The following is a 14201-nucleotide window of genomic DNA, read 5'->3' on the forward strand; positions in this document are numbered from 1 at the left end:
TCATTAAAGCTTTGATCTTAAAATCCTGTAAAACCGGTTTTCAAGTTCTTTTAATTTTAAACTCATCTTTAGAAGTCAGATGCTTACCGACTAATACAGCAGAAATACAATTCTCAAAAGAAAATTAATAGATTTGTTACATTGACTGGAAACACATAAAAGAGGCCATGCAAACCCACATTAAAATCACATTCTCAGGAATGCAGTGTAAATCCTGAAAACCAAGGAGAAAGTCTCCATAGCTCATGCTCTCCACTCACACTGATTCGTCGCTCTCTTTGGAAGTTTTCACTTGTCAAACTTATTGATATCGTAGAATTCGATGTTCCGGTACTTCTGGGATATTATCTCCGCTTGGACTTTTCTAGCAGTGTCTGTTGCACAACCCACAAGGATGAGGACTGAAGTGCCTGCAAATCCTCTAAAAGCTGTGAGGTGCGTGATTTGCTCGACTACTGCAGGACCTGCAGCAAGGATGGCAAGGAATGCTGAACCCAGAACTGAAATCCGACTAAGGACCTGTACTCAAACAAGAGAAATCATTACAAGTATTTCACTTCAAAAAAAAAAAAAAGGCACCCGTATATGGTTCCAAAGAATGATCATCAGTTTTGGTTTTATTGAGGGAGAAATGCACTTTATTCTGTTTCCCTAACTGTAGATAAATTACATATGTACTATGGAACTTTGAAAATTACCGTTTTAATATATGCAGAGGTGCTTTTCCCTGGTCGGACAAGTGGTATAGAAGCTCCTTGCCGTTTCAGTTGTTCACTCACATCATCCGGGTCCAATTGTAGAAATGTGTAGTAATAGTTGAAGAAAGCAATTAGTAATATGTTGGTGGGGAGATAGAAAGAACCTGCAGAAAAATCAAACCAAACTCATACAAATAAAAATGCCATGTTGTTAAGTGGAATCAATTTTAAGGGACGAACTTACCTCCCGGGTTCAGAGCAACTGCAGCCTTCTTTAAAGCAGCTATACCAGTGAAGCGTGCCAGAGTACCAGGAAGAGCCAGTGAGGATGTCGAGAATATAATTGGCATCACACCAGAGCTATTCACCTACTTCAACAAAACAATTTACTGAAACATTTTTACAAGAATAATCTAACACAGAATTAAATCACGAGAATCAAGGCAATATTTTCTAATTACAAACCTTAAAAGGGAGGTATGCAGACCGTTGAGGCCCTCCACTTCTGCTGGCGTATCTTGAAGCGTAGTTAAGAGGGATCTTCCTCTCTGCTTCCTGATAAGCTTTGTCAAGCTCACATCAGAAAATCTTCAATCAACAAATTCCACCCCCGAAAAGGATCTGGCATCTTAAAAATATAAGAGTACCTCACCTGAACGTATACGATACCAAACACCAAAAGGAAGAAGGACAAAATGATCGTGCCCAGTCCAACATAGTTACCATCTTGATAAGCCTCTGCCACAGTCCTTCCAAAAGATGCCGGTAAGTAGGAGATAATGCTCGTGAATATTAAGAGCGAGGTTCCATTCCCGAGTTTTAGGTCGGAAATCCTTTCCCCAATGTATGTTGTGAACACCGAGCCAAGTGTTAGTAATGTAACGGATGTGATGGCCCACTGAACATCAAAATCTTCTACGTAGGGTCTCAGATAGAGTACTTGTCCAATCGCCTATCTCATCAATCATATAGGAAAACAAAGTATTACAACCAGACTCATCCATCAATAGAAACATACGAATAAGCTAAACAGCATCTGTTGTACATCGTGAGGTGGATCTTCCTACAGGCTTGAACTTTGGGAAATCCAGTTCTTCGCAAGATCAATCAAATAGGATATCAACTGACCTGTACTATTGCGAATCCAACTGAAGCGTATCGAGTATACTGTAGAATTTTCTTTCTTCCAGCTTCTCCTTCTCGTTTTTGGAGGTCTTGCAACTTGGGATATAATTGTGCTAGAAGCTGAAAAACGATTTGGGCATTGATGAATGGAACAATACCAAGAGAACAGATGCCTAGCCTCCCAATCCCACCCCCGGAGAACGAGTCCAAAGTGCTCAACATACTGTTCTGATCCAAATTTCCTGCAAAAGCCTCTCGATTCACCCCACCAAGAGGAACATAGATTCCCAGTCGAGAAAGGGCCAGGTAGCCCAACAGCTTGAGAAATTTTCCAGGTAAGGGGCCCTTGAAGAAATCCCCAAAATCAATGGAGCTGTCCTCAATTGCAGCTGTAGATGGTACAAGTCTCAGTTATATTTCAAGAGATCAAAGAGGAAGATCCATAACTATTCAATCCATACGTTCACAAACCTGCAACTCCACGAGATGATGTCTTCTCCCTTTTTGTACCAGAAGAACTTTCTAGGACAGGTGAAAACGAGTCTAGAAGGCTTTTCCATGTATCGCAGAGCGAGGAAGATGAACAGGGTTCAATACCCAAGGGATCGAAAACTGAACTCTGGGAGCTGCTGAATTCCACCCAAAGAAAACGGAAAAACAATCAAGACAACCACAGAGTTGCAGAAACTTTAGAAACCTAAGCAACTAAGAAATAATCAAGCTCCGTCAAGCTTAACACACAGGTTCTATATCTCCTACAGCAGAGGGGCAATCTGTTAACTTTTTCGTCAGCTCATTAGGCAAGGAATGAGGCCAGGCACCTCTAACGGGGGCAACTGTTAGCATCTTTCGAACTTCAAGTGCCAGGCGATGAAATGTTCTCCACACACACTGCTTAAAAGAAGCTACCTTAGCTCAAAACTTTCGAAATAAAAGCTTGCGTTTCATGGTGTCAAAGTACAGGTATCGCTTCCAATCCCTGAAACCAACAGTCCTTTTAATCCTATTCCTGAGATGTTCAATGTTCTTGCAGTCAATTATAACCAATGCAAATTAAAACAAGAATCCACGAGGCAGAACAGATGGTCTCCCCCCAAAGAAAAAGAAACCGGGGACCCCCCCCCCCCCCCAACCAAGCAAATTGAGTGCTTTTCAGGGCAATTCGAAAATGGCGCAACACAGCTCAATCACTGAAAAATCTGAAGGTTTCTTTCTTACCCCTTGTTGGTGAAGAGAGGGCGGAGGAGGCTCCTCCATGAGCTGGGGGTCAGACATTTTCTTGGTGGGGCGACAAAGCTCGCTCTGCATATTGGTCTCTTCGGTCTTGAGGGCTGTCTGACATGGAAACCGAGTGGGGAAATAGAAGAAGAAGAAGAACAAGAAGAACAAGAAGAGAAGGCCGCTGCTTCTCTGACCGTTATCAACATTATCCTCCCCGACCGGTCCGTTACAGTTTCCTCAGCCTGCGGACTTCACTCCACCGCTCTTATGTTCGTCGTTTTCTACGAATAACAATTTCGTAGTTGATTATTTAACTTAAATTACTCAATAATAATAATACTAATAATTGGGCCGTTAGAAGCCCAGACTGAAATTCACTTTTGGGCTAAGGCAACCCATAGGAATACCGAAAGGCCCGAAGCTTTAACATATGCGGAAGTTGTTTTTGCTTTGGGCCGAAAGCGTAGTTACTCTACTTGAAAACACCAGTGGGCCCAAGGCCCAATCAAACATGGAAAGCAAAGAGACCATGATCGGGATTATCTCATATTTCTCAGCCTCAATCGTCTACGTTTCGGCTGCTGGTAGGAAGCTCCCCTCGATGGTGTCGATAGCGCATGTGAGACATGTCAATACGCTGGATCTCGTGCGTATACGAATATGTGCAGTAAGGTTTTTGTAAAGGTTTTGGTGGTTTCTCCTTCCCCCACACCCAAAATGAATCAAAATGAATTCCCTCATTTCCATGGAATGGAAACAATCTCAGGTCCAGCATAATATATGTACACTGTTAATTAAATTTAATTTATTCCCAAAATAGCAAAACAAATAGGCTGTATCTCAATCTCATTGATTGTCTCAATTTCAAGGGAAGTGGTTTGTTGTGGATGACAATGGCATATTATAGGTCGGGTATAACTAACATCACCTTCTGGTAGAGAGAGGATCGACAATATCTTGTCCTTCTTCACCTAACCCATTTTTTATGGCAACATGAGGCCGTGCGTCTTCTAATTAACGGTCATCCCCAATTGAGGGGGGAAAAAAGAAATCTCTATTCATACGGATTTCAAAATAAACTTGATTCCATAATAATTATCTAGTTATTCAGAACTACGTAACTAGAGAGTCGATGGACATATAATATATTTAGAGTCAGTATTATATGAGTTTTTGTCACCGATCGGTAATATTAGGAATCCTTCCCGCTTACTGCATAAAATTATAATTTATACACACGCATATTATTATATGTATGTAAATACCAATTAATAAACTAATCCCAAGATTCAAAAACATCAATATTCTAAGTATGGAGAATTAATCTTAGTCCTCACACCTTTTCAAGATGACATCAGATAGGGACACAGCCCTAGCTAATTTCACCTAATACAATTCTTTCATGCATGTTTTGCTCGTAGATACACTATTTTATTTATTTATAGTTATAGTTATTTGATGAAAAAATCCCAGTAACTTTTACTATGAAATATATATACACTCACTTAAATATTGTCATTAAATATAACCGATCCACAAGAAGGACTGCTGAGAAAAAGAATAATCTATTGCAAGGGAAAAAGGTAATGGGGAAGCGTGTCCAGTCCCCTGATTAATTGTCTAAATTAAAGTAATGTATTGGAGCAGGTAAAATATTAGTCATGGCTCTTCTTAAAAAGTTTTTTTTTATAAGTAAGATTATGATTATATTACTAAAAAGATAGCGGTACTTGAATTTCATGTTCGAATAACCCTCATGCGCATAACTCAAGTCAATACGGCAATAACCTAATGATATTTAAAATAATGCTTCTAATTTTCCATGGAAATGATAGGGATAAATGATAGCATCAACAAGCAATAAAGCATCGCATCTGATCCAAATCTTTCTCCAGTCATGTTCAAGTGCTAGAGAGATAACCAACGGAACTGTCATGGCTTCGGCTGCAGGGGCAAACCTGTCTCGGCTGGGGAGATCCACCAGTGTGAGATGGCAGGTTTGGCTGGTTTCTGGTTCCTGCAAAAGCTCACACATATTCTCAATGAGATGAGCCAAAAAAGGCAAATCGGAAAGGGAGCATGCCATGCCATGCTGCCATGCATGTTGTGATTTTGTCACTTACTTGTTCCAATGTCTCTGTCTCTCTCTTCACCTTCTACTTTAAACAATTATTATAATCTATAGTTAATTAAATAATCATCATTTCATCCCATTAATTTAAGCCCAAGCAACCTTCAGCAGTTTGCTTTTCTCAGCAAGCATATCTTGCTCATTTCAAACCACATATGCACTTATATATACATGTTAAAATAAAAGTATATAGAAAGATGGATATGATACTTGGAATATGGATAGAGATCCAATTCTTCCATGTTCTCACCTTTTAATCCCACGGAGTAATCTTAGAAAAAAAAAAAAAGAACCCCGTATTTTTAATGGAAAAGGCCAATGTCACTATCCCCTAACTTTGTCAGCCTCTACTTTTTGGCAGGGGAGAGAGAAGATGAAGCATTAGGTTTATAGTGTCGGATATTATAAATGTATACATGCATGTTAGGTCCTTTAACTCGTATTCAGCCGGAAAAAAAATAACAACTCCTTTAAATTCCTTGTTAGGTTTTCTAATATTCCATATTGGGAGTATACTAGCTAGGGCGCTTCAGGCTTCAATAATTTGGACAATCCTTGAATGAGAATTTTGAACAAGTCACATGCCTCAGCTATCAACCTACATACTTAATATACACTATTACATCCTACCGAAAAATATATATATTTATACATTATTACAACGCCATGATAAAAATAAATGATTGATCGAGGTTGATAAAAGTTCAGCTCAAAATAGTTCAATAGAGAAGGACCAGTAAGTATTTGAGAGGCGAATGTAAGGATTTATATATAGAGAACGTGATATATAAACATCAGCATAATATGCATGTCTTTTCTCTTTTTTTTTTAGATAAGAAGGTGTTCAAATTTTGTCTGACTAGTTCCCGCTCGGATAGATTAGTCATGTCATAGATTATGTAGGTGGTCCATTAAAAAATATTCTTCTGCTTGATTTATGCCTGACTTAAATATGAGAGTTTATATATAAAAAAAAAAGTCTATCCCTTTAATTACTAGGTCATTAATCCTATTGGGTTCTTTCCTAAAAAGAGTACAAAATAATGCAACTAAGATTAGGTTAAAAGCGTGATTGGCTGATATAAGCAAAATCATGACTAAAGAAAGGGAACATTACCCACCGAAGAGGACAAATTGAGTTACCTAGTCAAAATTAGGACCATAAAGTCTCCCTCAAACCTTTTCTTCCATCCTCCATTTTAGTTAAGCTTTTGGTAAAGTTCAATTTTTTCAACAATGGGGAAAGCGAAGGTTCTCTCTCTCTCTTCTCTTTGTCCTGTCCTTGTGGCTTTTAAAATTGGAATTTATTCACCAACAAAGTGTTGGTGAACATTCAAAAAAGAAAAAGTGTTAGCAAGAAATTTTCCCGTGAAGAGAATACAACTTCGAATTCTATGAGGTGCATTTGTTGGAAAAAAATAACTTTTAATATTTGATTTTTCAGAATTACTAGAGTAATGTGTCCCGCAAATTCTATAAAAAAAAAAAGAAGAAGAATTTATTCAAAGCATGGAAAACGGAAACTTTCGTATGAAAAGCTTTGCACGGAAAGAGAAAACAACTCACTTATTATTTGTAAAGCTAGCTTTACAAAAAAAAAATTCGCCAAGTCTTCTTAATATATATATTTTTTAATCTGACTCATTCCTCTTTTGAAACTGACAAAAAAGAGAAATTATTCTATTATTGGTATTCTATAATGTTCTAGCTAAACTGGCCCCAAGAGTGCACATAGAAGTGACAAATACGTAGGACTATCCATTAAAAATGTCTACTGAAAATGAAAATTCAATGTAGGTTTAAATTGGTCAAGCGATTATCCAGACTTTAAGGTAAATTAATCAAAAGATGCAAGAACAACGAGAATCATGTAAAGAGAGCACCTGATAAAAGATTCTCAGGATACTACTTTTTATTCTTTTTATTTTTTAGGAATCCCGAAAAGGATAAGAAAAGATTAGGGTTACAACAAACGTATCCTACACCCACACTACATCTTCTTTTTCCATGCATCATTTTTCCCCCTTTTCTCAAATGATGTAACAACTCACTTCCACATATATTCATATCCAACATGCAAAATATTTTGTTTTATCTTTTCTTGTCTGATTTTATTCTGACCAAAAAAGGGAAATGGAGACACAAATTAAAAGGGATGGAGATTCGGTGATTTACGACTTTGTGCGTGTTGACCAAAAGAGATGCCAAAGTTATGCTGAAGGACGACGGTAGAACATGAAAGCGTAGAGTGTAAACCGAAACGGCCTCTGCTTTTGCTTTTACAAAAGATATATATATATATATATACTTGTTAATTTCACAAAATTATTTTAAAGATGATAAACGATCATGAATGTTTCAAATTGGCATTACATCTGACAACATTCAGCTATTTTGCAGTGAAAATTGAATATTAAAAGCTTCACGAGCAAATTCCATATCGTGAAAGGAAAATTGGTCGAAACTACACAGATATATATGTGTATATATGCGTGTGTGTTTGTGTGTGTGTAGTACAGTGAATTTTAGTAAATGATGTATATATTAGGCTGGCGAAGGGAAAATAAATTAATACTTGGCCTTTGTGTTTTTAATATGTAACATATATGGTTGAGATCTCTGCTACGTACCAAATATATATGCATATAACAATAATAATAATAGAAGCGCGAACTTTCTAACTAATTATATAAAAATTGATCAATTATTAGGATCTCTTTACCTTTTCAAAGAGATAGTATCTACAAAAGAATAATAGTGAGAAATTTAAATTAATTGTTCGTATATATAAATTAATGCCGGCCCAAAATTTCATGAGATCGCTACATTATTTATAGAAAAATTTGGGATGGGAGGGTCGGGAGGTAGTACTGCAATAGTATAATCTCCAGTTGATCCGTTCTGATTATCTAGAAATCTTTGGACCATTGGCCCAAAAATAGAAAGGATAGCTATAGCTTTGACTTTCTCTGGTATTTATTGTTTAGGAAAATGAGTGGCTGAAGCAATGACAACAGATGGAATTTGGATCCGAGAAGATCTATATCTCATCTTATGACGATCTCTACCTTGATGCGCATTTGATCCGTAATCTGATTGGATTGGAATTTTCTCAACCCATAGCCAAATCCATAAAATCCTTGTGGACCTCTACTGAATGTTTCTAATTCAACGTTTCTCGTAGAATTGCGTGATCATACACAACTTCACTCTTTAACAAAAGGTCAACTTCAAAGCATCGATCCCCTATCTAATCAATACCACTGAAAACTGCAAATTAATAAATACCAACTTGATCGATAAACTGGTTGATTTCAAGATCATCAAGAAGCTGATTTTTTAAAATATTTTTTACGAGAAGGACTAGGGCAGGAAAGTGGCAAATCCTGTGGTCCAGTTAATTAATTGTAGATTGTAGATGACGATAGCTAGAGGGAACAGGTAAGCATGGGTGCTCTAAAATCCTTGCACATGATCATGATAAGAACTACCCCAAAAATAAAAAGGCAGCATTAGCAAACAAAAATTGGCATATTCTACTTTGTCATTTTGTACTTTCTCATCTATCTCATATCTCATATATAATTAATTATCAATCTCTGCACATGCATACATATATAAAGGGTTACTTCCAAGAGCATCCTTTGATTCTTTTCCTAATTTCAGGAGAGGATCGGCGTGGATTTGGAGAGAAATCGATCTATTGGCATATACGTGCATGTGATTAAGACTCTTAGGTAATATTGGTGATCGCATTGTCCGGTTTTAGTCTTATTTGGAGAAGAATCCAAAACGAAATCATACATTGAAGTAGGTAAAGGGTCTGTTTTAAAAATTTTTAACAGCTGATGAAAAGTCATTCTTGCTAGCTAACATAAGGTTTATCGTTCACCATGGATTATTATGTCACTTCTCTTTAGTTAAAAAGAAAACCATTTTTTTAATGATCTTTACCTTTATAAATAAATCAAAAAAAGAAGAGAAACAAGAACTTAATTACTCGACGATGATATGTATATATGTATGTATCTATCGCGATATATGCTATACTCTACAAGAAGCGTGTTTTATGGATTTTAATTGTTCGTTGATCTTAATATGCATAGAGAGTAGAGCCTAACGATGCCTAATTCAGCGCCTAGCGCAGATATGATGTCTTTAATATTTTCAAAAGGAAAATACTATATATATATATATATATATATATATGTATGTATGTATGTATGTATGTATACATATATGATTTGTTCGGTTGGATGGACAATAACATGTGTATATATGAGTAAAATATTTTTCACATCTATAGTTAATCTTTTACATGCCTTCTATATGTAACATGGCATGCCAATTAGGTAAAGATGCCAAATGGAACTTTGCTAATAAGATAACACACGCACAGAAGAAGACAAGACAAGAGGCTTAAGTAATCGATTAATTTGATGACCACATGTCCCCATCACACTTTATTACGAATTTAGAGGGAAAGCAAATGGACTTTGTTCACACCTCTATCTATCTATCTATCTATCTATCTCCCTCTCCCTTTCTGACGTCCTCTCTCTTGGAGTCTGGCTTTTCAAAAGGGGCAATTTGATCATGCCAAAAAGGCAAATTATGTTATGGGAAATTTCGTGGGGGAGAGCCAAATCCAATGGTATCCCCACACGCACACGCACACACGCGCGCAGCCTCCCCAGCTTATTAATTGGCTTTGTTTCATTTCTATATTTTGAAGACGATGTGGTTGAAGGGTCCAAATCAGTTGGGAGTCCAAATCACGCATTAATTCAACGCATACAACGACCTTTCCCCTCTTCCCGGGTCATATTGATCGATCAAGGCGGGCAACTTCCATATTCATGCAAATCTCTGCCACGTTCACTCAGTTGGGGTATTGTATATACATATTACGCGGTATCTTCTAATTGAATTTATATTCGTGGTAAGAACAACGACAGCTAAGAGTTCAGATTATCACACACCATTATACTGCCATAGCAAGTGGACATGTATTCACACTGGCTCCTATATATGTTGGCAACTGTTTCGATCTCCTTCATGCATATATACAACTCTTATCATATCCAATGGTTAATTAAGCATGACATGCTCGTATTTGATGCTTTCGATCAGCTTAATCATTTTGGAAAATCTTATGTTTTTTTTTTTTCCTCCTACTAGCTAGTTATATTATAAACACATTTAATAATTGCATGCATTCTATATGTGGACGCTCTACATATATTCAACACGCATTTGACAATTGATGAATGTGAATCTTCCAAGAAAAGAAGAGAAAAAAGGTTAAAAGATTACAAGTGACGGAGTATTCCATAAGTGTGCATGAGGACAGAAGTAAAGTATGACAGGGACAAAGATATACATGAATTTTCTTAATATAATTTCGTATCACGGTAACACATTTAATACTTTTAATTCAAGTATTTAGTACTTCATTGGCAACAAAAAAAAATTTAACTCAACTTCACTTTAATTCCACTTATCTTCAATTCAACAAAATAATTTTTTTTTCATTTTTCTTTAATTTTGTTTATCTTAATTACTATTCAATTCAATTTTTAATATTAAATTCTCTCAACTATTTATTACTTTTTCCACAATTCAATAATACAGTCATTACTTTCTCTCAATTATTTATTTATTTTTTATTTTTTTATAATTAGACAACACAATCATTATAACTCCAAATAAATATAATTATTTATAATTAGAATAGAGTGGAGTTAAACTCCACTCTATTTTCAAATAAAGCCTAAATATTTAAACTAAAATATTAAATATATCACGGTGATACAGATTGATATTAAATTTTTGTAATATACATATATTGATGGATTGATGGATGCATGAGTAGGAATCTAATCTAATAATAAAGTTGTGCCCTTTTGACATGAAGTGGATCCAAAGCGACGGGGATGACGTTTTCCCCCACTCCCTTTAAGAAACCCAAGCAAATCGTGTGAACTTTACATTGGACCAGGAGATTGAATTCATGCCATCTAAAAAGTTATTAACAAATTGTGATCCTTAATCTCTTGTAGATTTCTTTTTAAATTTTTGAATGTAGAGTTGACTCTTTATTATTAATTAACGCAAATAAATCGAGTCATTTAATTTATCAATGATCTTTCTAATATATATATAAGCCATACTCCAAGACGGAGGAAGGGTGGTTTAAGCTGAATACAAACGGTGCGTCTCGAGGTTATCCGGGTCCAGCAGGGGCAGTGGGTCTCATTAGAGACTCCAATGGTAGCTGGATTGCAGGTTTCATGCACAACATTGGTTTTGCCTCGTCCTCGCTTGCCGAGTTGTGGGGGGGTGCGGTCGGATCTTCAGGTTGCATGGAGTAAAGGATGCCATAAGCTGATTTTGGAGATTAATTATGCTGCTACTAGAGACTTACTTGAAGGTCAAGCTGATGGAGCACACCTTGCTCCGTGCCCTTCTATGTGATGTCCGTGCCATGCTAGCAAGAAATTGGGAGATTAAGGTGGTCCATACATTTAAGAAGGACAATGGTTGCGCAGACTAGTTAGCGAGAAGAGCCATTTCATTGTCCGTGGATTTTGATTTTTTGTCATTGATTCCTAATAATCCAGGTCCTCTATTACTAGACGATATTTCTGAGGTCTTTATACCCTGCCCCCGTAATTTTTACTTTTTGTTTGGCATTGCCCGTCTCATCATCGGAAAAAAACCGTACTCCAATCATGCAACAATGTCATACTTGAATAATTATCGATATGCATCCAGAAATTCATCAAGCTAATAAGTTTTCTTATTTTGTTCCCGGTGAATTAGATTAAGCGAGAGGACAAAGTTATTGAGTATTCTAATTTTGAATGTTGTACATATTTCATTACTTTCATTTGTTTTTTTAATACAAGCAATGCAATGCAAGGAAAAGGTCACTAGGCCCGCATTACTAATAGCTATTTGGTGGGCAAAGTGATCTTTGTTGTAATATAATTCAAAATCAATCGATAATTACATTTTTCGTATGTGTCCTCGCTCCTTCAATCAAATTCATCCTTTTCATCAGGCAGCAATGTCATACCTAAATAATTATCAATATGCATTCAGAAATTCATCAGGCTAATAACAAGTTATCTTATTTTGTTCCCAGTGAATTATATTAATCAGGAGGACAAAGTTATTGAGAAATCAAAATTTGAATGTCTGCCTTCATGTATTTTTCATTACTTTCATTTTTTATACAAGCAATGCAAGGGAAAGGTCATTGGCCTCCCAATAATAATAGTTATTAGTCGAGCAAAGTGATCATTATCATGTTATAATTCGAGATCAATCGTTAATTACTTTTCCTAGGTGTCCTCGCTCCTTCAATCAAATTCATCCTCTTTTTTTTCTTTTTTCTTTTTCCGGTTACCTCAAATTCATCCTTTTCATCATCAGAGCACCAAACGCACAGATAAGAAAGCAAGGATAGTAGTCCATAACAGGAAATTTAGGACACGTTAGATTCCAAACATCATATTTTAACTTTAACTTTAACTCAACACACTATATAATAAAAATACACATTTTTTAAGTCAAAAATTTTAACTTTAAGTTTAACTCAACACACTACACAACAAAAATATACGTTTCTCAAATCAAATTTATAATCATATCTCATTTGTTATTTTTCATAATTAAAATTAAAATTACTTTAATCTGAATCCAAACGCACCCTTAATTTTTTTGAAGTGACAAGGGAAAGGACTAACTTAATATGCAATAAGAGAACAGGAAGAATAATAAATGCAAACACATGCCTGGTTGGATCAATCAATTCAATTCCACTCGTTGGCAGCTTTCAGAATCGACATCAGCTTAACCCATCCATATATCATCAATTATATATTTTTGTACATATGCCCGAAATTTAGTTCCTTTTAATAATTTCAATTGAAATTTATTTAGACCGTAAACTTAGCGTGTCTGTCTTTACTCTTATAAGTTTCATTCAATAATTTTCCTCATTATCGAAGATGCCAGCCTAGTCTTGGTTCAAATTCATAATTAATGTGGTCCTAAACTGATAATATATATGACCTCCCTTTCGACTAAAAGTAATAGACGTGCTTTACAACTATCAAATCACGGACAATTTATATTTTTGATCTCTTGGCGCCTCGATCTCGGGCATATATAACTTAACCATCATCATCACTCGGGAAAGAATGACACGAAGTTCATCGATTCTTTAAAATGGTAAAATTTAAGCACTATCTATGCCTGCCTTGTCCCCATTCAAATGGAGCATCTCTTTTTTGGCTCTGGGACTTTGGATGAAACCATAAATTATTTTTAATTATTTTTCGTTACTGAGGTTTATTTATTTATGTTATATATAATTCATTCTTGAGTTTCTAAAGGACACTAGAAGGACAAGTTCTGATCTTATATATTTTGTTATTTCTTCATCTTCTTAGAAGTGCTACAATGAAGTGCTACGCCACTTTTCCAAAAAAAAAAAAAGAGGGAAAGAAATTTAATGTCACGACATCTTGAAAAACTTAACTTTCTTTTTTGCACATATTGGTCCAATTATTCGCTGAGCTTAAAGTTCTTCAACCTTTTCATCTCTTGTCAATAAAAGGTGAGGTTTTTCCTTTCTCTGTGAATATAAAAAAAAAGGAAAAAAAAAAGAGGGACTTGAAGACTGTCATTAAGCAGATGGGGTAGATGGCATGCTGTTCGTGGGGTACAATTGTCCCTATGGTGCCACTTGACTATGGCTTGTAATGAGCCCTACCATCTCAACGTTCACGAATTTTCTAAATTTAATTATTATATACAAGATCATTCTTTAGAAAAAGAATGTGATTAATTAATCGCACTTCTCTAAATAACAAATAATTGTTTTTACAATTAATTTTTTATAGATAAAGTTATAATTAGATTGTAATTGCAGACTCTCTTTTTTTATTTATGGAATTGCAAGCTCACTAATCATGTGAAATATGCAGTCTCAAGACTCAACTTATCACAAATAC

General features: G+C 35.7%; 1 protein-coding gene across 3 annotated transcripts; it reads right to left on the minus strand.

Moving 5' to 3' along the window:
* Positions 1-83: 83 nt before the first annotated feature.
* Positions 84-3316, minus strand: LOC116199429 (preprotein translocase subunit SCY1, chloroplastic). 3 transcript variants are annotated; one of them, XM_031529773.1, is made up of 8 exons: positions 3042-3313; positions 2295-2449; positions 1827-2212; positions 1351-1650; positions 1164-1253; positions 943-1066; positions 699-862; positions 84-519 (listed from the first exon to the last, which is right to left on the minus strand). In XM_031529773.1, the coding sequence occupies exons 1-8, from the start codon at positions 3248-3250 to the stop codon at positions 289-291; spliced, it is 1659 nt and encodes a 552-aa protein (XP_031385633.1). In that variant the 5' UTR covers positions 3251-3313; the 3' UTR covers positions 84-288. The 3 variants fall into 3 exon arrangements, with proteins under 3 accessions (XP_031385633.1, XP_031385632.1, XP_031385634.1); XM_031529772.1 differs by having other exon boundaries at positions 2295-2452; XM_031529774.1 differs by having other exon boundaries at positions 111-464; positions 2295-2452; positions 3042-3316.
* Between the last annotated feature and the right edge of the window lie 10885 nt (positions 3317-14201).

This window comes from Punica granatum, chromosome 3, assembly GCF_007655135.1.
Source record: "Punica granatum isolate Tunisia-2019 chromosome 3, ASM765513v2, whole genome shotgun sequence".
Lineage (NCBI taxonomy): Eukaryota > Viridiplantae > Streptophyta > Magnoliopsida > Myrtales > Lythraceae > Punica > Punica granatum.